Here is a 25,859-nt window from a genome sequence, read left to right on the forward strand (position 1 = left end):
TGGATGGTAGAGGGGAAGCAGCTGTTCCTGAATCGCTGAGTGTGCGCCTTCAGGCTTCTGTACTGCCTACCTGATGGCAACAGTGAGAAAAGGGCATGCCCTGGGTGCTAGAGGTCCTTAATAATGGACGCTGCCTTTCTGAGACACTGCTCCTTCTTGGCTGTGCTGGATCATTTTTCTGCCTAGTCCCACTGACCTGCACCTGGACCATATCCCTCCATACACCTCTCATCCATGTACCTGTCCAAGTTTTTCTTAAATATTAAAGTGAGCCCGCATTTACCACTTCATCTGGCAGCACATTCCACACTCCCACCTCTGTGTGAAGAGGCCCCCCCCCATGTTCCCTTTAATCTTTTCCCCCTTCACCCTTAACCCATGTCCTCTGGTTTTTTTCTCCCCTAGCCTCAGTGGAAAAAGCCTGCTTGCATTCACTCTATCTATACCCATCATAATTTTATATACCTCTATCAAATCTCCCCTCATTCTTCTACGCTCCTGGGAATAAAGTCCTAACCTATTCAACCTTTCTCTGTAACTCAGTTTCTCAAGACCCAGCAACATCTTGTAAACCTTCTCTACACTCTTTCAACCTTATTAATATCCTTCCTGTAATTAGGTGACCAAAACTGCTCACAATACTCTAAATTTGGCCTCACCAATGTCTTATACAACCTCACCATAATGTTCCAACTCTTATACTCAATACTTTGATTTATCAAGGCCAATGTATCAAAAGCTCTCTTTACAACCCTATGAATATGTCCTGGGTACTTTGTAGGCTAGTACCCAAGATGGAGCTGACTAGATTTACAACCTTCTGCAGCTTCTTCCAGTCCTGTGTAGAAGTCTCTCCATACCAGACAGTAATACAAGCCTGTCAGAATGCTCTCCATGGTACAACTATAGAAGTTTTTAAGTGTATTTGTTGACATACCAAATCTCTTCAAAGTCCTAATAAAGTATAGCCGCTGCCTTGCCTTCTTTATAACTGCATCAATATGTTGGGACCAGGTTAGATCCTCAAAGATCTTGACACCAAGGAACTTGAAACTGCTCACTCTCTGATCCCTCTGAGAATTGGCATGTGTTCCTTCGTCTTACCCTTCCTGAAGTCCACAACCAGCTCTTTCATCTTACTGACATTGAGTACAAGGTTGTTGCCGCAGCACCACTCCACTATTGGCATAGCTCACTCCTGTACGTCCTCTCATCACCATCTGAGATTCTACCAACAATGGTTACATCAGCAAATTTATAGATGGCATTTGAGCAATGCCTAGCCACAGAGTCACGGGTGTATAGAGAGTACAGCAGTGGGCTAAGCACACACCCAGATAATAAACTTCATACCAAATTTACAGACTGCTGAATTAAATACTCTACCACAAGCTTAACTTTGCCAATTGTAATTGCAAGGTTATTTCTTAAGAGTTCATTGATTTTTAACACATTTAAATTTTCTATGAAAACCTGATTAGGAGAATCCAAAATGAAGTTTAACATGTTGATGGTGCTCAACTTCAATGGGTGCACTCATTAGAACTAGATAAATAAGCCAGGTGCCTTTTTAGGCAAGCCCATGTTGTGGTTTTCAACTGCTGCATCAAAGCAGAACAGCAAAAGAAACAGTTCACTTCCACCTTTTTGACGGCATACAACTTTTAACATTTTCTCCTTCAGTGAATACTTTGTACCCTTGGGGAAAAAATGTGCAAGTTATATGTAATGAACTATGCATGTACAGACTTGCACTTGTGTGAATGTGCATGTTTCTGTGGTATCATCCAATCAATGGTAAAAACTGCAAATTCCACTACATGACCAGGCAAATGTTACAGATCACTGAACAGAAACAGTACAGCACAGTATATTGCAAAAATGTTGTTCAATGTGTTTCTCACACAATTACTTTTGAAGTCCAACGGCTACTATAATGATGGGAATGCAGCAATGACTTGAGGAAAGTCAAAAGTAAGATTCTATAAGTGCTAAAAATATGAAATAAGAATAGAAAGCACTACAAATACCCAGGACATCAGGCAGTATCCATGGAGAAAGAAAGTTAATATTTCAGGTGAATGACCTTCCAAATCGCCGGCCGATGGCTTAGTGGCATCTGCAGCGTACTTCGAGATGATAATCCAGGTTCAAATCCAGCTGCTTCCTTGCACGTTTTCCATCTATGCAGGTTTGAGTGTTGAGCTAGCAACTCAGCCATAAACAGACAAAAATGCTAAAAAAAAAAAATAGCAAGATTGCTGTCTGCTGCACCACAAGGAATGGGAAGGAACAGCAAACTTCTAACAATTGTTGAAGTCTGGACAGAAGTATTCCACTGAGTTATCAGAGATAACTTGCACAAGGTACACTGGTGAAATACTGCAAGTCAGGTGGCATCTGGAGGGAAATGTGAGTACAGGTAGTCCCCGAGTTACGAATAACTCGTACTTACGAACTGAGGAAGGAGAATGCCATCCGCCATTTAAGTCGGATCGCGACACCGTCCGCCATTTAAAGTCATTGCTGTTGACCCTGTGTTGAGTGTGTAACTTTATATTTGGCTTAAATTTTTCTTAGTAAGATTCATCCTGACCATGCCCCCCCCCCCCATTCTGGTTGGCTGGTGGCGCAGTGAGATCAGCGCCAGGCTGGAGAACGGAGGTTCCTGAGTTCGATCCAGTGACTCCCGTACCATCCGTGCTGGGTTGATGTCGAGCTCACAACTCGACCTCAAAAAAAACACTGCCACCTCCAGTTTAAATTCCCACGCAGAATATTGTGGATGATCAAATATCCAAACCCAGCACAGTGCCCACTTGTTCCATTTAACCTGGCTCAACAGAGTGGTCCTTAGGACCTAGTGGATCTCGGGAGCTGGCGCAGCTCTGGACCTGACACCCGCAGTGTTTCTGTTCCATTGACAGGAAGCGATTGCAATTGAAAATAAAGTGGAAATAATAAAGCGTTTGGAAAGAGGTGGAACACCTTCGGTGATTGGAAAAGCATTAGGCTACAGTCGGTCAACGATCAGAACAATTTTAAAGGATAACGGATAAAGTGAGAATAATGGAGCTTGTGGAAGTCCCTGCCCCGATGAAAGCTACAATTATTACTGAGCAACGCAGTGGTTTAATTATTGGAATACATAAATTTCTTAAGTGTTTTTTATGCATAGAAAGGCAAAATACATACTATATACTAAGACAAACATTTGATTAACTGACGCCAAATAATACCAGATGTACTTGTTCCGACTTACGTACAAATCCAATTTAAAGACGGACTCAAGAACGGAACTCATACATAACCCGGGGACTGCCTGTATATAAAAAAAAAGTGAAGGGAAGATATGGTTCAAGCTAGAAAGCAATAGGTGGATCCAGGTGAGGAGGGATTACAGGCCAATTTGTTGGAAGGCCAAAGTGGAACTGGTGCCTGAAGCTGGATGGCGATAGGAGGAGTGACAAAGTGCAAAAGATGACAAAGTGAAGGTGGAGTCTGGAATCAAAAGGTGGAGCTGGGCAGAAGCAGCAGATGGAAAGGGTGAAGGAGTAAGAAACAGCAGAGGCAAGTATAGGAAAAACTCAGGAGGATAGATAAAAGGTATAGATGGGGAGCACTTCACCAGACACTGGATACTTTAATGTTTGTAGACTACCCAGGCGAAACATGAGGAGTTGTTCCTCAAGTTTGTTTTAAGTTCTCTGCTGCCAGGGTGAGGTTAAATGTGTGATAATATACTATTGTTTCCACTTGTCTTAAATTTTATTCCTGTACTTTACGAATAAAGAAAGGGAAAATGAAGTACAAGCCTTTTGTTGAAAGGGACAATAAGATTTAAGATTAACGCTGCCTACAAATTAAAAGGAGCCAGCAGTATTAGTCACCAGAAACCTAACCTCTACCAGTTAGCACCAATTCACAGTGAAGATCAAGTGGCTCCCAGTCCTTAATTTGGAAAATTGTGAACAGGCAACTCAAAAGCAAAAAGATCTTGGGCCCAAATTCATTGCTCTCTGGAAGTGACTACATTGATTGATAGAGTGGTTAAGAAGGCATATAGCATAACTAAGACACTGGGTTCAAAAGTCAGCAAGTTACATTACAGATTTATAAAATTCTAGATAGGCCACATCTAGAATATTGCGCACAGTTCTAATCACCCCATGATAGAAAGGGTACTGCCTAGATTAGAGGGTATGTGCTACAAGTTGGATAAACTTGGTTTGTTTTATCTGGTGTAGCAGACTAGGGGAGATATGATAGGGGTTATAAAATTATGAGAGGCATAGATAGAGTAGACACACCATCTTTCTTTTTCTCAGGATTCAAATCTCTAATACCAGAGGGCATGCATTTAAGATGAGGGGGGTTAACTTCAAAGATGTGGGAGGCTAGGATTTTCTCTCACACACACAGACAGAGTGGTGCCGAGAATGTACTGCCTGGGGTGGTGGTAGATAGATACATTCAGGACATTTAGATAAACACATGAATGTGAGAAAAATGGAAGAATATGGACATTGTGCAGGCAGAAGGGATTAGTTTGGATGGCCATTTAAGTACTAATTTATTTGGTTTGGCACAACATTGTGGACCATAGGGCCTGTTTCTAAACTGCACTATTCTGTTCCACAGTAAAAGTCATAAATCCTTGGGGGTGCAGAAAATGGCCCAAAATTCAAAGAACGCTGCATCTCAACACCAAGATACTAGAACTCCAAAATCAGTCCAGGAAAGTTAGCGTTGTTTTCTACTACCTTGGACCAAAAGAAAAATACAGGCAGTCCCCGGGTTACGTACCAGTTCCGTTCCTGAGTCTGTCTTTAAGTCGGATTTGTACGGAAGTCGGAACAAGTACATCCGTTATTATTTAGTGTCAGTTAGTCAAACGTTTGTCTTAGTATATAGTATGTATTTTACCTTTCTATGCATATAAAACACTTAAGAAACGTATGTATTCCAATAATTAAACCACTGCGTTGCTTAGTAATAATTGTAGCTTTCATCGGGGCAGCGCATTTCAAATGCTCCATTATTGTCACTTTATCCGTTATCCTTTAAAATCGTTCCGATCGTTGACTGACTGTACCCTATGCTTTTCCAATGACCAATGGCATTTCACCTCTTTCCAAACGCTTTACTATTTCCACTTTATTTTCAATCGCGATCGCTTCCCGTCAATGGAACAGAAACACTGCGGGCTGCGGCTCCTGAGCTTTGCCGGCTCCCGAGGTCCACTGGGTCCTAAGGACCACCGCATTGAGACAGGCTAAATGTGACGAGTGGGGGCTGTGCTGGGTTTGGGTATTTGATCATCCACAATATTCCGCGTGGGAATTTAAACGGGAAGTGGCAGTCCTTTTTTTTTATATAAACGAAGTCGAGTTGTGAGCTCGACCTCAACCCAGCACGGATGGTACGGAGTCACTGGATCGACATCAACCCGGCACTGATCTCACTGCACCACCAGCCAACCGGAACGGGGGGAGGGTCATGGTGAATCTTACTAAGAAAAATTTAAGCCAAATACAAAGTTAAACACTCAACACAGTGTCAACAGCAATGACTTAAAATGGCAGACAGTGTCGCGATCCGACTTAAAATAGCGGATGGCGTTTTCCTTCCTCGGTTCGTAAGTACGAGTTGTCCGTAAGTCGAACGTTTGTAACTCGGGGACTACCTGTAATTACAATAACCATGAAAATGTCCAGTACTGAAGATATTGTATTTCTACAATAGCAAATAGAAAGTGTTATTCAAAATAATATAAAAACTTGAAGAAACCTGAGGAAAAACACCTTGGAGTTTACACTGGTACCTAACATATTACACCACAAAACAATTAACTTTGGAAACACTTTGTCCTCCAGTCTGACCTTAAAGATAGTATACCACTTGAGCATTTTTTAAAAGGCTACTGATCAGGAAATGTGGTGTTTAAGGAATCTGGCACTCCTACTGCAATCAGGTCATGTGGTTTATTATAGAGACAACAATTGAAACAATACACACAAAATGCCTTGGAGAGAAGAGGTGAGCAGTTTATTGCTGAGCTACAGAGCCTAATTGCAGCTTGGCCAGCCCAGTGAATTATGGGCTTTTGCTGGTCCCTGGCAGCAGCTGTCCCATGTGTGGAAAGACTACCCAGATTCTACAATCCTTCTCATCATCTCTCATTGGAAGTTCCTGCTTCCCTCTGTCTTTGCTTTCATAGCTCTTTCCATCCTATAGAATTCTCAAAGGCACAAGCAATTCTGAAGATGCCAGAAATGTTGAACAATATACACAAAATAGTGTTGGAACTCTGAGTCAAGTTGTAGCTGAAGAGGTCACTGATGAAGACTCTCGGACTGAAACCTCAACTGCTTATTGCCATCCACAGATGCTGCTCGACTTGGAAAAATCGGTTATTTGGTGTTAGTCAGTGGAGATGACTGGTGTGGCCACCCAGCTTGAAACTGCACCTGGGCCATGATTGGCAGACCGAGGATCTTGTGGTTGTACTCCTTGTGTTTCAGGATCCTATGATTGCTACACTGCCTCCCCAGAATGGATGTTTCTCTGTGCTATTGAATGTGATCAAAGATAATTCCTCAGCAGCACACACTCAGTAAATCGAGCAGAATCTGTAGATGGCAATAAGCAGTAGAGGGTTCAGTCCAACACCCTTCATCACTGCTCTCTTCAGATACAGCTTGACTCAAGAGTTCCAACACTATTTTGTGTATTGTTCAAGATTTCTGGCATCTGCAGAATCTCTTCCTATGTGCCCCCTTCATAAGCTATTGTTACTTTTTTTTGAAGCTTTAAAGTTCACAGTGGGCTGAATCTTCTGGTACTGATCAGAAGTTTCAGAGGAGCAATTAATTTTGTGCTGTCAGCTTTGACTTTTAAAAAGTTCAAAGTAAATTTCAACATATGTATACAGTAGTGCTAGAAAGTTTGTGAAACCTGTAGAATTTTCTCCCTTTCTGCATAAATGACTTAAAATTGGATCACTTCTTCACGCAAGGTCTAAAACTAGATAAAGAGAACAATTAAAAAAATAACACAATTGTTCATTCATTTATTGAGAAAAATGATCCAATATTACATATATTTGTCAGAAAAAGTACGAACTTCTGAGGTAATACTTTCTACAAAAGCTATTTGGAGTCAGGTGTTCCAATCAATGAGATCAGATTGGAGGTGTGGGATTTAGAGGTGCCCTGCCCTATTAAAAAGACAGTCAAGTTATTGACAGATTCTGCTGTTAAGATCTGTTTATGTGCACCATGCCTTGATCAAAACAACTTTCAGAGGAGCTTAGAAGAATTATAGAGATACATGAAGCTGAAAAAGGCTACAAAAGCTTATAACTAAACAAACAGATGTTCAGCTGTAACAAAATTGTAGAATTACGATTTGGTTAAGAGGAGGGAGCTGGAATGATCATGGATTCAAACAACTGATTTTGGTAATAACACTAGGCTGCTCTTTGGAAGTACAGGTGTCCCCCGCTTTACGAATGTTCACTTTACGCCGCTTCGCTTTTACAAAAGACCTGCATTAGTAACCTGGTTTCGCATTACAAAGAAGATTTTTGCCTTTACAAAATTTTTTCCCATACAAATTAATGGTTCTTCTGAGAATGTGAAAAGGGTAAGGGGTACGTATAGAGGGGGTGGGCAAGGGGTAAGTGTAGCAAAATATGTAGACAGGACAAGAGAGAGGTACGTCATTGGGGAAGTAAGGAGAGGTAGCTAAAATAAGGTGCCAGGCCAGACGTGGAGGCCACAAGGAAAAGGGAACCTGCGACCACAAGACAATGTGCTTGGCAAAGTATTTTGAGGATACCTATTTCAAGTGTTTTGAAGTGCATCAGTATTAATTCCAAGTATTACGCTTTAACCTTTGCTAATTCTGAGTATTTTGCATGCTTAGCTATGCAATAGCCAATCAATTGATGAATTCGAATCACTAACCATATTTGCGAATGTAGTACCCTGCTTTTGGGTATAAGTATGACCTTTGTAAACCAACAAATTGGGAGTTGGCTACCTTACGCCCAAAGTGAATGAATAAAAACCATTTCAGAGGTAATTTTGTGTTTCTGGTGTTTTTCCTCAACTGAGCAGGTAACAGTTACAGGTTGACACTTCGCTTTACACCATTTCAGCTTAAGAAAGGTTTCACAGGAACACTCTACCTTTGTAAAGCAGGGAGGAACACATGTAGCACAACATACTTGTGCAAAATCCTAACTTGCCATTACACAGTCCTTGTTTAATAACAGAGTGTTGCTTATAAAATCCTTAATCCTGGATTCAGGGCCCTGCAACACTAGCCTATTTTTGAAACTTCAGGAAATGGTTGTTCCTCCCCCCCACCCCATTTATTCTGCACACTTGATTAGCTAAAGGTGCTGAGTGATTGGTGAATATTTTTCAGACCAGGCAAGTGGGCTACTGTTGAAGAATAGCAATGTATGTATTTAACTGGTTATTTGCTGTTTGGCAGAAGAATGCTGTGGCCACAGATCCAGGAACTGCACCTGGACCTACACTGATGGACCTTGAGGATCTCGTAGTTGTACTCCTCTTGTTTCTGGATACTACAATTGCTAAACTGCCTCCCCAATCTCCTGAAGTTGCAAAAATAATAGAGTGCAGCAGGCAAGCACGAGGAAATCTGCAGATGCTGGAAATTCAAGCAACACACACAAAATGCTAGTGGAACGCAGCAGGTCAGGCAGCATCTATAGGGAGAAGCGCTGTCGACATTTCAGGCCAAGACCCTTCGTCAGCACTAACTGAAAGGAAAGATAGTAAGAGATTTGAAAGTAGGAGGGAGAGGGAAAAATGCAAAATGATAGAAGACTGGAGGGGGTGGGGTGAAGCTGAGAGCCGGAAAGGTGATTGGCAAAAGGGATACAGAGCTAGAGAAGGGAAAGGATCATGGGATGGGAGGCCTAGGGAGAAAGAAAGGGGAGGGGAGCACCAAAGGGAGATGGAGAACAGGCAGAGTGATGGGCAGAACGAGAGAAAAAAAGGAGGGGGAAAAGCTAAATATATCAGGGATGGGGTAAGAAGGGGAGGAGGGGCATTAACGGAAGTTAGAGAAGTCAATGTTCATGCCATCAGGTTGGAGGCTACCCAGCCGGTATACTAGTTGTTGTTCCTCCAACCTGAGTGTGGCTTCATCTTGACAGATGAAGTGCACACACACACACACACGCACACACATAAATTAGTTGATGTATACTTTGATGCAGTTTGGCTTTGAATTAAATTGCTTACAATATATAGAAGTCATGCATCTCAGTTGTGATGATATTTAACAAGTCAATTTTCTATTCAAACTATGAATGCTTTGTAATACTGCCTGTTCTGTAGAGGACAACCAATTCTTTGTAAGTTTTCTCTGACAAAACAATTGACCTCTATTCCTCAAACTACCGGTATGTCTTCACTTAAAAACTTTAAAGGAGCATTTCTAACTAATGACAAATAAATCAATTGCCAAGATTATACATAGTTTTATATATATACACATACACATATATAGTCCTGAAATGCTAATGAATAAAATGCTTTTCATTCAGACACTGCAAGTGTTATCAAAGCTGGTATTTACTATGTATTCCATAGTCTGAGGTCACATGAAGTAGTACCAGTGAGAACACCTGATTTCCACCCCACCCCTTCCTACCACAAGCCCTTTAACTAAGATACAGGTAGGTCATTCAACAAAGCTTATTCTACTGTCCGGTAGATTTTAATTATCTGAATCGCAACCCATTTACTGGTCTGTACCCCTTAATTGTATTACTTACAAAAATCAATCTCTTGGAACTATTTGTGCATGAAGTTCTAGATGTTGCCAATTTTGACAGAAAAAATGTGCTCCAGCTTTCATCTTAGTTACGATTTTAAGATTGACTTGTTACAGAATCAATTACCAGAAGTTCAGTTTATTTTTACTGCATCTCAATTTAATAAATTCTTGACTGGAACACATAGGAATACAAGTCAATACAATGTGTCCTCATAAAACAATACTTTTATTCCAAACAAGCAATGGTCTTAAGTAATGACACTATAATCACACAAATCAGGTAATGGTCAATTATCGAGTATCCATGCTCATGTCTGTGACTCTATTCGTTCAACTTTTTCCATATCTTGCCTAAAATTTGGTAACCAAACTGAACAGAGTATTCCAGAAGGCATCTGACATTTCAACTCTTCATGGTTGAATAACGCATTCTTTGAGATAGCTTTTGATTAACCTTTTAATAAATACACTTTGTACCTGCACACTAGCTTTTACCAAGTATTCTTAATACCGGCAATATCAGGCAAATACAAACTAAGATAACAGTTTAACAGAATACCATAATTACTAGCATTGCTCAGAACAAGATGATATGGTTCCTTAAAAATGATTGTAACTCTTGAAATTTATACTCGAGATTTCTGCTGCCTTGCTGAAGTGGCTCTTAACCAAAGAATTCAGAGCCAAGTAAGGGTTGTGGGTGTTGATACACTTTAAAAATGAACTCCATTTTCCCTTCTCCAGTCTCTGGAAATTTGACAAATCAATCCTGTAAATTGAGCAAGTCAGCAGGACAAAACAAAGAAAAATCTCAACCAAGTATGATCCTGAAATCCAACACACACATTGCTGCTACTTACTGGATAGATACTCCATGAAAGAACTTTACCTGATTTTCCTTCGCTAACAAAGATGTTAATCACATCTACCATAACCTCAACTCTGACCATATAAATCAGCAAAGACTGAAAATCAAACCGAGGATTTTAGCTTTGAATGAAATTTGCAATAACTGCTGGATAATAATTTACTAATGGAGTAGACAAAATGTTTGTTAATTTCAAGGTCTGTCAATGGATCCAATAGTGCACAAAATCAGTACCAGAATGTTCAGCAGTGACCATTATTTAAACCCATATACCGGTATATTAATGTCTTGTAATACATTGTATGCTGTTGTAAATTTGTTACTTAAATTGCTCCCTTGACTACTCTAGCTATTTCAGTACTGCATCACAAATTGCTTTTTTCACCAAAAAAAAATGGAAGGACTAAACTAGAAATTATAATTCTAGCCTCCATCCCCAAACTCATCCCATAGTCAAGGTGGTCAGAGCAAGTATTTAAAATAACAAACAAAATGCTGGAGGAGCTCAGTAGGTCAGGCAGCATCTACGGAAATAAACAGATAGCCATTTATTCATTTCCGTAGATGCTGCCTGACCTGCTGCATTCCTGCAGCATTTTGTGTGTGTTGCTTTGGATTTCTAGCATCTACAGAACTTCTTGTGTTTAAAATGCCTGTGGTCACAATTTTGCTAGTTTAAGATATCTACCAGAGGTCACGGAGTTAGGCATTCGCCTGAACAAAAATAATAATTAGGTTGATCTTTGTTTTAAACACAAGAAATAAATAATTGCAGCGGGTGTCTTAGCTTATCACAGAAGATTAAGATTTTCACTTTTCCTAATAACCTACACCAAGAATAAAAGCATATTGCTACAAAATGGAGTAAAATGAAGCAGGTACAACTACAGCACATCAAATGATTATCGATTTCCAAAGTTCAAAGTAAATTAATGTACATATGTCACCATTTACCACCCTGACATTCATTTTCTTGTGGCATTCATAGTAAATACAAGAAACACAATAGAATAAAAGATCACACCCAACGACTAACTAATGTGCAAATACAGAATCACAGAATAAATAAATAGGTATCAAGAACATGAAATGAAGAGTCCTTGAAAGTGAGTCCATTGACCATGGGAACAGTTCAGTGTTGGGGTGAGTGAAGTTAACCCCTCAGGTTCAAGAGCCTGATGGTTGAGGGGTAATAACTGTCTGAACCTCGTGGCATGGGTCCTGAGTTTCCTGTACCTTCTTCCTGATGGCAGCAGCGGGAGAAGAGTATGGATAGTGGGAGTCCTTGATGATAGATGCTGGCTTACTGCGACAACCTCCACATAGATACACTCAGTACTGGGGATAGCTTTACCGATGATGGCCTGGGCTGTATCCACTACTTTTTGAAGGCTTTTCCATTCAAGGACATTGGTGTTTCCATACCAAGCCGTGATGCAACTGTTCAATATACTCTCCACCACACATCTATAGAAGATTGTCAAAGCTTTAGACAACATGCCAAATCTTTGTAAACAACTAAGTGGCACTGGAGTTTTTTCTTTGTAATGACACTTGTATGCTGGACCCAGGACAGATCCTCTTAAATATCAAAGCAGTTATAAAAAATGGCAAGACAGCAGCTATACCCATTAGGAGTTTGAAGAGATTTGGTATGTCAACAAATACACTCAAAAACTTCCACAAATGTACCATGGAGAGCATTCTGACAGGTTGCATCACCGTCTGGTATGGGGGGGGGGCTACTGTACAGGACCGAAGGAAGCTGCAGAGGGTTGTAAATTTAGTCAACTCCATCTTGGGTACTAGCGTAAAAACCATCCAGAACATCTTCAAGAAGCGGTGTCTCAGAAAGGCAGCGTCCATTATTAAGGACCTCCAGCACCCAGGGCATTCCCTTTTCTCGCTATTACCATCAGGTAGGATGTACAGAAACCTGAAGGCACATACTCAGTGATTTAGAAACAGCTTCTTCCCCTCCGCTGTCTGATTTCTAAATGGATATTGAACCCTTGTACACACATCTCACTTTTTAAAAATATACAGTATTTGTCTTTTTCATGATTTTTAATCTATTCAATATACACATATTGTAATTGATTTATTTATTTTATTCTGGGTTTTTCTTCTATATTATGTATTGCAATGAATTGTTGCTGCTAAGTTAACATACTTCACGTCACATACCGGTGATAATAAACCTGATTCTGATATAATAATAGAGGATTGTGAAGTTGCTAACTCTCTCCACCTCTCAGCCCCTGATGAACCTGACTCATGAACCTTTGGTTTCCTCCTTCTGAAGACAATAATCAACTGACATTGAGTGAAATGTTATTGTGGCATCACAGCCAGATTTTCAAATTCCCTCCTAAATGCTGATTTATCACCACCTTTCAGCCAATGACAGTGGTGTCATCAGCAACTTGAATATGACATTGGAGCTGTGCTTAGCCACACTATCATAAGTGTAAAGCAAGCAGGGGACTACACACACAGCCTTGTGGAGCACCTGTATTGATGGCCATTGTGGAGACGTTGTTGCCAACCCAAACTGACTGGGGTCTGCAAATGAATCAAGGATCCAGTTACCCAAGGCGGTACTGAGGCCTAGGTCTTGAAGCATATTGATTAGATATTGAGAGGAAAATATAGGGGGAACATCAAAGGTTGTATTTTTTTTTTAATCACAAAGTGGTGGGTGTGTAGCATACCCTGCAGGGGTGATGGTAGTAGAGGCAGATAAATTAGGGATGTTTAAGACATTCTTAAATAGGCACATGGAGGTATTGATCCTAGAGCAGGTTAAAAGTTTGGGCAAAATATCATGGGCTGAAGGGTCTGTGCTGTGCTGTTCTATGTTCTATATTCTAAAAATAGTTTAAGGCCATGGCTGTGACGTCACAATTAGCACTCAGCTAAGCATATGAACTAGGAAGTGTAAGCCATTCAGCAACAGGAATCACACCATTTGATAAAGTGACTAATTTGATTTCATTTTGCCCTCAGGAGCCTTTTACCAACCCCCCCCCCCCCCCACCACAACATGTTATCAAGTACACAGCAAGATCTCAAATTATAATCAGCCATATCATTAGCTTTATAAATGTTGGTTGAAGAATATCATTCACTGTGCTGGGAAACAGTCTTAAGGTATTCAATTATAACCGAAGCTTGGCACCATCTGATGATATCTTTTACTGCCCTCAGCATTACTTTATGTTGATGACAAATGGGTTTACATTCTAACAAAACCATTTACCAATATTTAGCCCATGCCTGTCCAATTATCTCCGTTTCAGCTGCAACTACTGCCCACGGATAAAGATTGCAGATTCCTGCCCTGCACCAAAAATGAAGACAACAACCTCGGCTGACACCCTCAATGAAACACTGATGGACAATTGCACATTTCGATTTTATGATAAACTGAGCTATTTAAGTTGCCCTCTTAAGTGACCCCTGAAAGGTTATGCAGTCCTACAATAATGTAACAAACTCCATGCCAACAATCAAGTACCCATTTGCATGAAACCTGAGCTGATCCGATTCAATTCCTCTATTCCTATCAAATTCCCCGGACTTTAGCACGCACCCACACACTTTGGGAAATTTACAGTGACCACCTGTGGGATGTGGAAGGAAATCCATGCAGTGAAACTTGCAAACTCTGCACAGACAGAACCAAATATCGTGATGAAACCGAGCAGAAAGGCAACAGCTCTACTGTCTGTGCCACTCTAAATTACTTCATTCTACTGAAAAAGCATAAAGAATTCTTAATAGTATTAGGTGACAGCCACTTGGCTCTTCAAACTTAAAATCATAGCTATTACAATCTCAGTGGCACTAGCAGATACTTTGTTAGCCTTAAAAATCAAGAAATCTTTCACTCTGTTATGCATAACTTAAACCAGAGTCTCCATGGCCCTCTGGAGTAAAGAATTCAAAAGATTCGCGTCCGTTGCCTGAAGAAATTCCTTCCATTCTCAGTTCTAAATGGCATACTCCAGATTCTGAGACAATGACTACCCCAGCAAGGGGAAACATCCTCCCTGACAGCAATAAATTGGAATTTCAATGAGATTCTTTCTCATCCTCTCAAACTCTGGTCTACTATGCTCAATTACTTTTTGCAGCATTCCAGAAATGAAACAAGTGAATTTTTACTGCATCAGCTCTAAAGCTGTCTTTTTTAAAAAAAAATCAAGACCAAAAACTACACACTATACCAGATGCCATCGCACCTACATCTTACGTAATTGCTGTAACACACCTTCATTTCTGTACTCTAAACCTCTTGCAACAAAACCCAACATTTACCTTCCTGTTTGCTTGCTGCACCTACATACAGCAGATTCTGGTTAATTGGGCCATTAGTTAACCAGGGTGGACACTTATTTAGGACAAGTCAAAGAACAAAAACTAATCAAGAAAATAGCTGGGATTCCCTTTGTTTGTTTGGGACACTATGCCATTTAACTGGGCCAATAGACTGTTGCCAAACACTTTCCAGCTAGCGTCACTAGTCATCCATTTAGGCCGATGGACACCAATTTTAAAATGATTTTTGATAATTTTATTTTTATTTTGACTTTTTGGAAAAAATCAGATCTTTTAAAGATTAATTACATAAATACAGTGCTGTGCACCCTAGTTGCATATATGTGTCTAAGACTTTTGCACAGTACTGTAGTAATTTTATGTATTGCACTATACTGTTGCCACAAAAAACAAATTTCATGACACACAAGTGATGATAAACCTGATTCCGATATGGGTTCTATTATGGACTTAAGAGTGGGAGGGGGCAGGGAGAGGGGAATCATGGTTGGGAAAAGGGGAATGGAGAGGTTAAGGCACCAGAAAGATATTCTGCAATGATCAATAAAACTAATTTGCATACCCATCACCCTCGCCACCTGTCCCATACCCCTCCTGTGGCTATACCCAACATGCTATTCTCCTGCTAGGTTTACAAACTTGTTCTCCACTCCAATATTGACAAACACAGTACTATGCAGAAGTTTTCAGCACACTAGTGATATACATATGCTTAAGACTTTTGCACAGTATTATATATTTAAATACATAATTTGTTAGCCAGCTTATACCTTTTTAATTATTGCCATTAAACATCAGCTAATTTGGGCAATCTTTTAATTGGGCCAAAATGTACTGGGCCCGATGAGTCCCAATTAACTAGAATATATTGTCTTGGCTTTCAGTGACTTGTGTTCTTTAATGTTTCATGCACGAACCTTCACAAGTGTCCATTTTATTATTGCACCCGCCATACTCTTGTCTATTCATTCAGTTCCTCTCTTTACATCTCCTACCTTTACTACCTGTTTTATAGCATCGACAAACCTGGAAATATGGCATTTAGTCTATTCAGCCAAATCATCAATATACATTGTGAATAGCCAAGGCCTAAGCAGCAACCCTTGCATTATCTAATTAGTCACAGCTTGCCAACCAGAGAAACCACTGCCTTACTCACTCCTCCCCCAACATTTAACCCCCTCAATGATCGATACTACCAATCGTAGGTCAAAAAATTCGACAGGCCCTCTTCCATTACTCTCATCACAAAGGAGGTACAGGAGCTTTAAGACATACACTCAATGTTTCAGGAACAGCTTCTTCTCCGCCAATGGACAAATGGACTTCTAAATGGACAATGAACCAACCCACAAACACTACTTCACTATTTTTGGCTCGCTTTTGTACTACTTAATTATGTATTATACTTTTTTTAAAAAAAATGTATTGCACTCTACCACTTCTGCAAAACAGGGTATTTTCCCATTTGCCAGTGATATTAAACCAAATTCTGAATTTAGTAGAATCAATCTTGACACCCACTCAACCCAACTCGGCACCTTGATTACTACCTGGGTCTCAGTGATCGCCATGAAAGTTACAGTATACTCATGGCCAATCGTGTCAATTTTTAATCACTTTTCTACTTGACAATCTTGACAAGACTAGCCACAACAAACCCCATGCTCCAGCCTCCTCTACCCCACACCCTCCTGAAACTAAACTCCCCACTCCCTCCTGTGCCCCAGCCGCAACACCCCCCAACTCCCTCCTGAGCCCCAGCAGTAACACCCCCCACTCCCTCCTGTGCCCCAGCAGTAACACCCCCCACTCCCTCCTGTGCCCCAGCCGCAACACCCCAATTCCCACCTGTCCCCTAAATAACAAACTTTCTATACCCCACCCACCCCATCCCCTCCTGAACACCGCTCATCCATTGCCGCCTCCAATACCCAGCCGCACCCCCAGTGCTCCTGAACACACTCCGAAGCCAAACAGAGCAACAACCTGAACCCCCCTCCAGTGCTCGCTACGCGTTACCACAGCCACTCTTCATCCCGACCGGCCGTGCCGAGGCTCCGGACGAACCTCAGCCCCCTCCAAGCAGTTACGGGGACTTCATATCCCAAGGCAAATCCTTCTTCTCGCTCTTACCCTTTGTAATAGGCTTTCATGCGGACCTGGTGGTGAGCGTCGGCCGGGCACGACATAACGCTCTCCCTGCTAGTGGGCATCTCCGCGGCCGGCGCCCGCCCGCCCGGTCAACGGACAAAACGCTGCGTGCGCACCCACCTCCGCCCCGCCCCATACCCCCACCCGCTGGGCATCTGGGAATTGGAGGGAGAGAACTTCACAACACTTCCTATCAACCAAAACACACTCTGCAGAGTACTACCAGAACTTGTCCCAGTTGAAATGAGTTCGCAGAGATATACCACTTTACCGTAGGTTTTTCGGTCAATGCTAACTGCAATTATCTAATAGACCGAAACCAGCATGTCTCTCCACCTACTTTTAGACAGGATGGACGGGTCGCATTCCCGATCCGACGTTAAATACATACCGCGTATGAGCGCGTGCGCAAAGCGCGGGGAAATCTGGGATTTGTAGTCTGACCTTGTTAAGCATTCAGGTGTACTGTATTGGAATGAGTGGCTCTGATGATTCATATACGGTACCTCCATTAGGTTTTTCTTCTTTTAACAGGGAAGGATTCTACGAGATTTTATTTTACAAGCGTACTTCCAACCCATTTTTAGTTTATTTTCTACGCGAAAAGCTCTGGGAATTTTCTTAAAACAGTAAATAAAAATGTATTACAAATGCAAATAGTGTTGTTGCGAAATTACGTGTTCCAGCTGTCCGTACTTCCTTGTAGAGCTTTAAAACAAATACGAAACTACACAAGGAAGTTTTATTGCAAAACTGGAGGGAATGATTCGAAGGTTAATTTTATCCCTTGCATTTAAATCACCAGTTTAATTTTGTATTATGTGCATACGAGGAAGTGATTTCTAAGATTCCATCAACATCACATTACTTTGTCGAGTGTATGGTATCTTCTACACAGTTCTTTCCACCCTTCCCCACTCTAGTTCCAATTACCGACACCTACCCACCTGAATTTCTTCTCCCTTTGCCAGTCTTTCCCCACCAAGCTCCACTTATCACCTCCCAGCCTCTATCTTTTCCTTCGCTTGGCACCAATCACCCATATAAAGACTAAAGTCCCACCCATCCCCACCTGCCCATCACCTCCTCTTTAATTCACCATCCTCTCTTGTCAGATTCCTTCTCCTTCACCCCTTTATGTTTCCACCTAACCTCTCTCAGCTTCTTACTTCATCTCCCCCCCCCCCCCAACTCCACCACTAACCTGCCTTCCCCCACCATCTGGTCTCACTCAACACCTGCCATCTTATAATCCTTTTCCCTCAGTGAGACCAACATAGATTGGGGGACCTGAGCTCCTTCCGCAACAGGCAATATTTCCCAGTGGGCAGCCATTTTAATTCCACCCACCATTCTCATTCTGACAAGTTAAAACCACTGATTATAACAAACTTCTATTTCTTCTAACAACCTGCTGCTCTCTTTACAAATTTGTTCCTCTGAATCCCTAGGACTGCTGGGTGGTCTGTAGTGTAGCCCCATTAACATGATCATATATTTCTCAGTTCCACCTATAACGCCCCACAGTCAAATTCTCCTGTCTATCCTGATGGAGCACTGCCATAACTTTGTTCCTGTCTAATGATGCCACCCTTCCACCTCTAATCCCTCAAACTCTGCCACATCTAAAACAATGGAACCCTGGAATATTGAACTGCCAGAGGATGTGCTGGAGCTTTAGAAAAGCATCAAGTTGGATAAGTCACCAAAACCAGATGGGATGTACTCCAGACTCCTAGGAAGTGAGGGAGGGGATTGCTGAGCCTCTGGCGATGATCTTTGCATCATCAATGAGGACAGGAGAGGTTCTGGAGGATTGGAGGGTTGCAGATGTTGTTCCCTTATTCAAGAAAGGGAGTAGGGATAGCCCGGGAAATTATAGACCAGTGAGTCTTACTTCAGTGGTTGGTAAATTGATGGAGAAGATCATGAGAGGTGGGATTTATAAACATTTGGAGAGGCATAATATGATTAGGAATAGTCAGCATGACTTTGTCTAAAGCAGGCTGTGCCTTATGAGCCAGATTGAATTTTTTGAGAATGTGACTAAACATATTGATGAAGGTAGAGCTGTAGGTGTAGTGTATATGGATTTTAGCAAGGCATTTGATAAAGTTCCCCATGCAAGGCTTACTTAGAAAGTAAGGAGGCATGGGATCCAAGGGGATATTGCTTTGTGGATCCAGAACTGGCTTGCCTACAGAAGGCAAAGAGTGGTTGTAAACAGGTCATATTCTGTATGAAGGCCAGTGACCACTGGTGTGTCTCAGGGATCTGTTCTGGGACCATTATTCTTTGTGATTTTTATAAATGACCTGGAAGAGGAAGCGGAGGGATGTATTAGTAAGTTTGCTGGTGACACAAAGGTTGGGGGTGTTGTGGATAGTGTAGAGAGCTGTCAGAGGTTGCAGCGGGACATTGATAGGATGCAAAACTGGGCTGAGAAGTGGTAGATGGAGTTCAACCCTGATGAGTGTGAGGTGGTTCATTTTGGTAGGTCAAATATGATGGCAGAACATAGTATTAATGGTAAGACTCTTGGCAGTGTGGACGATCGGAGGAACCTTGGGGTCCGAGTCCATAAGACACTCAAAGCAGCTCCGCAGGTTGACTCTGTGGTTAAGAAGGTATACGGTGCACTGGCCTTCATCAATTGTGGGACTAAGTTCAAGAGCCGAGAGGTAATGTTGCAGTTATATAGGACCTTGGTCAGACCCCACTTGGAGAACTGTGCTTAATTCTGGTTGCCTCATTACAGGAAGGACGTGGAAAGCATAGAAAAGATGCAGAGGAGATTTACAAGGATATTGCCTGGACTGGGGAGCATGCCTTATGAGAATAGGTTGAGTGAACTCGGCTTTTCTCCTTGGAGCGATGGAGGATGAGAAGTGACCTGATAGAGGTGTAAAAGATAATGAGGCATTTATTGTGTAGATAGTCAGGAGCTTCTTCCTAGGGCTGAAATGGCTAGCATGAGACGGCAACACACACAAAATGCTGGTGGAACGCAGCAGGCCAGGCAGCATCTATAAGGAGAAGCGCTGTTGACGTTTCGGGCCGAGACCCTTCATCAGGACTAACTGAAAGGAAAGGTAGTAAGAGATTTGAAAGTAGGAGGAGGAGGGGAAAATGCGAAATGATAGGAGAAGACCGGAGGGGGTGGGGTGAAGCTGAGAGCCGGACAGGTGATTGGCAAAAGGGATACAGAGCTAGAGAAGGGAAAGGATCATGGGACGGGAGGCCTAGGGAGAAAGAAAGGGGGAGGGGAGCACCAGAGGGAGATGGAGAACAGGCAGAGTGATGAGCAGAGAGAGAGAAAAAAACTAAATATATCAGGGATGGGGTAAGAAGGGGAGGAAGGGCATTAACGGAAGTTAGAGAAGTCAATGTTCATACCATCAGGTTGGAGGCTACCCAACCGGTATATAAGGTGTTGTTCCTCCAACCTGAGTGTGGCTTCTTCTTGACAGTAGAGGAGGCCATGGATAGACATATCAGAATGGGAATGGGACGTGGAATTAAAATGTGTGGCCACTGGGAGAGGGCATATTTTTAAGGTGCTTGGAAGCAGGTACAGAGGAGATGTCAGGGGTAAATTTATTACGCAGAGAGTGATGAGTGCGTGGAATGGGCTGCTAGCGGCAGTGGTGGAGGCGGATACAATAGGGTCTTTTAAGAGACTCCTGGATAGGTATGTGGAGCTTAGAAAAATAGAGAGCTATGGGTAACCTTACGTAGTTCTAAGGTAAGGACATGTTCGGCACAGCTTTGTGGGCTGAAGGGCTGTATTGTGCTGTAGGTTTTCCATGTTTCTTTGTTCTATGTTTCATTTGATCACTGACTCTGTCTGAGGCTTACCAACATCTATCTCCACAATCTCTCCACTAACTGTTCTGGCACTCTGGTTCCCACACACCCCTGCAACTCTAATTTAAACCCCACTGTGCAGTATTTACAGACCTTCCTATTAGGATATTAGTCCCCCTCCAGTTCAGATGCAAACTGTCCCTTCTGTACAGATCCCATCTTCCCTGAAAGAAAACCAAAAATCTTAAGTCCTACCTCCTACATCAGCTCCTTAGCCATGTATTAAACTGTATAATATTCCTACTTCTTGCCTCACTAGCATGTGGCATGGGCAACAATCCTGGGATCACAATCCTGGATGTCCTGCCCTTTAACTTAGAGCCTAACTCCCTGAACTCTATGCAGAACCTCGTCACTTGTCCTACCCATATCATTGGTACCTACATGGACCATGACCTCTGACTGTTCATCCTCCCACTTAAGAATGCTGAGGACTCAATGTGAGATGTCCCAGCCTTGGCAGCCGGGTGGCAACATACCATACGGGAATCTCATTCTTGACCACAGAACCTCCTATCCAGTCCCCTTCATAACAAATCCCCCATCTCCACAACGGGCCTCTTCTCCCCACTTTCTTTCTGAGTCACAGACCCAGATTCAGTGCCAAAGACCCGACCACCGTCTCTTTCCTCTGTCAGGTCAACCCTCCCCCCACCCCCAACAGTATCCAAAGTGATACCTGTTGTTGAGGGGTATGCCATAGGGGTACTCTGCACTGGCTCCTTCACCCCTTTCTCCTTCCTGACTGTCACCCTATTTTCTGTGTCCTGAACCTTGGGTGTAATTACCTCTCTATACGTCCTATCTATCGCCCCTTCAACCTCCTGAATGATCCAGAGTTCATCCAGTTATGGCTTCAACTCCTTAACAGTTTGTTAGAAGCTGCAGCTGGGTGCACTTCCAGCAGTTGTAGTCATCAGGGAGGTCTCCCTGCCTTTCCAAATCCCACAAGAGGAGCATTCCAATATCATGCCTGGTATCTCTACTGTCCTAGCTGAGCAGTAATAAAGAGGTGAGGGGAAAACAAACTTAACCTAGAGCTTTTTTTTTTGCTTTCTCTGACTGAAGCCTTGAAGAGCTAAAGCCTCTCTGACCCTGTCTACTCAGACAACAGCCACTGCACATGCCCCTGCTTTCCTTTAATTTCAATCAATTTCAAACGTGGATTGTTCTCTGGTCAAAGCTCTATCACTCTGCCGCGACCCATTGCTACCTTTTTTTTACTTGGGCAGTGGACCTGAGTGAAATTCCCTCATCTCAAACTTTCAATGTCTGGATTAGTCACTGGTCTTGTATGATAAGGTGGACTCCTGACCTCACAATTTAGCTCATTATGATCTTCCACTTCATCGTTTACCGACACTGCACATTTTTGGTAGCTTATTTCACTGTGTTATGATTTGAGCTGTGTAAACAGAAAACAAGAGAAGTTTTTCACAACACATACAAAATGCTGGTGGAACACAGCAGGCCAGGCAGCATCTATAAGGAGAAGCACTGTCGACGTTTCGGGCTGAGACCCTTCGTCAGGACTAATTGAAAGGAGAGATACTAAGAGATTTGAAAGTAGTGGGGGGAGGGGGAAATGCAAAATGATAGGAGAAGAATGGAAGGGGTGGGATGAAGCTAAGAGCTGGAAAGGTGATTGGCAAAAGTGATACAGAGGTGGAGAAGGGACAGGATCATGAGACGGAAGGCCTCAGGAGAAAGAAAGGAGGAATGGGGGGAGCACCAGAGTTTTTCACTGTATCTTGGTACATGTGGCAATAATAATCCAATACCAATACCATTAATCAAGGAGAACAATTGAAAGATGTTCTCGAACCCCACCCACCCCTTCCTCTTGGAAAAAGTTGCAACACTTCCACTGATTCCTGGGAGTCCCACACTCAACGTGCAGAAGGTGCAGCAGTCATCTTGGGACTGGGAGGCCTAAATCCATACGTCAGGAGGGCATAGCAGCCCAACAGAAAGAGTTTGCAAACTTTCAAAATACTCATCCACACGATCCACTGAGCATCTGCTGCCCCACCTGTGTGAAACCCTTCAGGCCCACTATGGCCTCATTACCAACTGAACTGGGTCCTCGTCGATCTGAAGGGACTACACAAGCATTTGGTTGTGGACTTCAGGAAGGGGAATTTGGGAGAACTCACACTGGTCCTCTTTGACGGATCTGCAATAAGAAGGGTGAGCAGTTTCAAGTTCCTGGAGGTCAACATCTCAGAGTTGCTGCCACATGAATGGCTGTTTAAATTTGATATTTGCATTAACGAACTGGTGTACAGATGTACCTAATAAAGGGGCCACTGAGTGTACGTCAGGGATAATAAATCTGTTTCTGAAGAAGATGATGTGTATAAAATATAAAATTACTATTAAAGCCAAATTTTTCAACGTCATTTTTCACCACTGCCATAACCAAGAATCCTAATAGTGAGAAGAAATACAAGTGTTTCTGAGAGCTCTTCTTTGCTTGTAACATCATGTTTTTCTCAGTGAGCATCACATACCATTGTGTCTGGTAATCTTGATATTTATACCTTTAACAGCCCTGTTGTTTCTGCAGGGTGTGGCACAGGAGGTGTTTCCTGGATTACAGGGACGAGTATTTTGAGAGGTTGCAAGCTCCTGCCGTTCGGCTGCTATGCCCTCCTGTTGTATGTATTTGGGCCTCCAAGTCCCAAGCTGACCGTACCTTCTAATGTTTGAGTGTGGGATTCCCTGGAATCAGTGAAGGTGTTGCAATTTTTCCAAGAGGGTGGGGGTTCAAGAACGTCCTTCAATTGTTCTCTGTGATCTATGGTATTGGTATTTGTTTATTATTGTCACATATATCAAGATAAAGATTTGTCTTGTTTACCTTCTGTACCCTAATAAAATGGCTACTGGTCTTCTACTGCTGTAGCCCATCTACTTCAAAGGTTGACCTGTTTTTTAATTCAGAGATAATCTCCCGCACACCACTGTTGTAATGTGTGGTTATTTGAGTTATCATCGGCTTCCTATCAGCTTGAACCAATTAGGACATTCTCCTCTGATCTTTCTCATTAACCAGCAAACACGAGGAAATCTGCAGATGCTGGAAATTCAAACAACAACACACACAAAATGCTGGTGGAACACAGCAGACCAGGCAGCATCTATAAGGAGAAGCACTGACGACGTTTCGGGCCGAGACCCTACATCAGGATGAAGGGTCTCGGCCCAAAACGTCAACAGTGCTTCTCCTTATAGATGCTGCCTGGCCTGCTGTGTTCTACCAGCATTTTGTGTGTGTTGTTGTTTCTCATTAACCGGGTGTTTTAGTCTACAGAAACGATACTCACTGGATGTTTTTTGTTTATCACACCATTCTCTGTAAACTCTAGAGACTGTTGTGTTTGAAAGTCCAAGGAGATCAGCAGCTTCTGAGATACTCAAATGACCCCATCTGGCACCAACAATAATTCCATCGTCCAAGTCACTTAAATCCCATTTCTTCATCATTTTGATGTTTGGTCTGATTATTTTCATTAATGATAGGTGTACAGATGTACTCAATAAAGTTGTCAACAAATATATACATAAGAGAAGATTGCAAGAGAAAGACTCTGCAAAACAAGACATTGGTGGAAAAGAAACTCATAGACAAGCCCCTCCCCCCCAAATATCCAAGCATTTTCAACCATTAGGCAAGATGTACAGGAGCCTTAGATCCTACACCACCAGGCTGAGGAACAGCTATACCCTTAAACTATCAGGCTCCTGAGCCAGTGTAGATAATTCTGCTCACCTCAACATTGAACTGATTCCACAACCTCTGGACTGACTTTTAAGGACTCTGCAACTCATGTTCTCAGTATCTTTAGTTACGTATTTATTATTTGCACAGTTGTCTCCTTTTGCACTTTAGTTACTGTATTTATCAGTCTTTGTACGTAGTTTTTTATTGATTCTGTAATATTTATTTGTTCTACTGCGAAGAAAAAGTGTATAGTGACAATTCAGAGAAAAACATCCATGCCATCTGTACAGATCAATTCATTGCAACGGTGTATTGAGGTAGTACAATCATAAATGATAGATAGATAGATACTTTATTCATCCCCATGGGGAAATTCAACTTTTTTTTTCCAATGTCCCATACACTTGTTGTAGCAAAACTAATTACATACAATACTTAACTCAGTAAAAAAATATGATATGCATCTAAATCACTATCTCAAAAAGCATTAATAATAGCTTTAAAAAGTTCTTAAGTCCTGGCGGTTGAATTGTAAAGCCTAATGGCATTGGGGAGTATTGACCTCTTCATCCTGTCTGAGGAGCATTGCATCGATAGTAACCTGTCACTGAAACTGCTTCTCTGTCTCTGGATGGTGCTATGTAGAGGATGTTCAGAGTTTTCCATAATTGACCGTAGCCTACTCAGCGCCCTTCGCTCAGCTACCGATGTTAAACTCTCCAGTACTTTGCCCACGACAGAGCCCGCCTTCCTTACCAGCTTATTAAGACGTGAGGTGTCCCTCTTCTTAATGCTTCCTCCCCAACACGCCACCACAAAGAAGAGGGCGCTCTCCACAACTGACCTATAGAACATCTTCAGCATCTCACTACAGACATTGAATGACGTCAACCTTCTAAGGAAGTACAGTCGACTCTGTGCCTTCCTGCACAAGGCATCTGTGTTGGCAGTCCAGTCTAGCTTCTCGTCTAACTGTACTCCCAGATACTTGTAGGTCTTAACCTGCTCCACACATTCTCCATTAATGATCACTGGCTCCATATGAGGCCTAGATCTCCTAAAGTCCACCACCATCTC

General features: G+C 42.2%; 1 protein-coding gene across 1 annotated transcript in view; it reads right to left on the reverse strand.

Annotated features, from left to right (window-relative positions):
- prkci (protein kinase C, iota) overlaps positions 1–17,297 on the reverse strand; it is a 140,462-nt gene extending 123,165 nt beyond the window's left edge. The window contains exon 1 of the mRNA XM_073041654.1: positions 17,171–17,297. Coding sequence (XP_072897755.1) covers positions 17,171–17,250 — 80 coding nt within the window. The 5' untranslated portion in view covers positions 17,251–17,297. The remainder of the gene's footprint in view (positions 1–17,170) is intronic.
- Positions 17,298–25,859: the final 8,562 nt, after the last annotated feature.

The sequence above is a fragment of the Hemitrygon akajei genome, chromosome 3, assembly GCF_048418815.1.
Source record: "Hemitrygon akajei chromosome 3, sHemAka1.3, whole genome shotgun sequence".
NCBI classification, from domain to species: Eukaryota; Metazoa; Chordata; class Chondrichthyes; order Myliobatiformes; family Dasyatidae; genus Hemitrygon; species Hemitrygon akajei.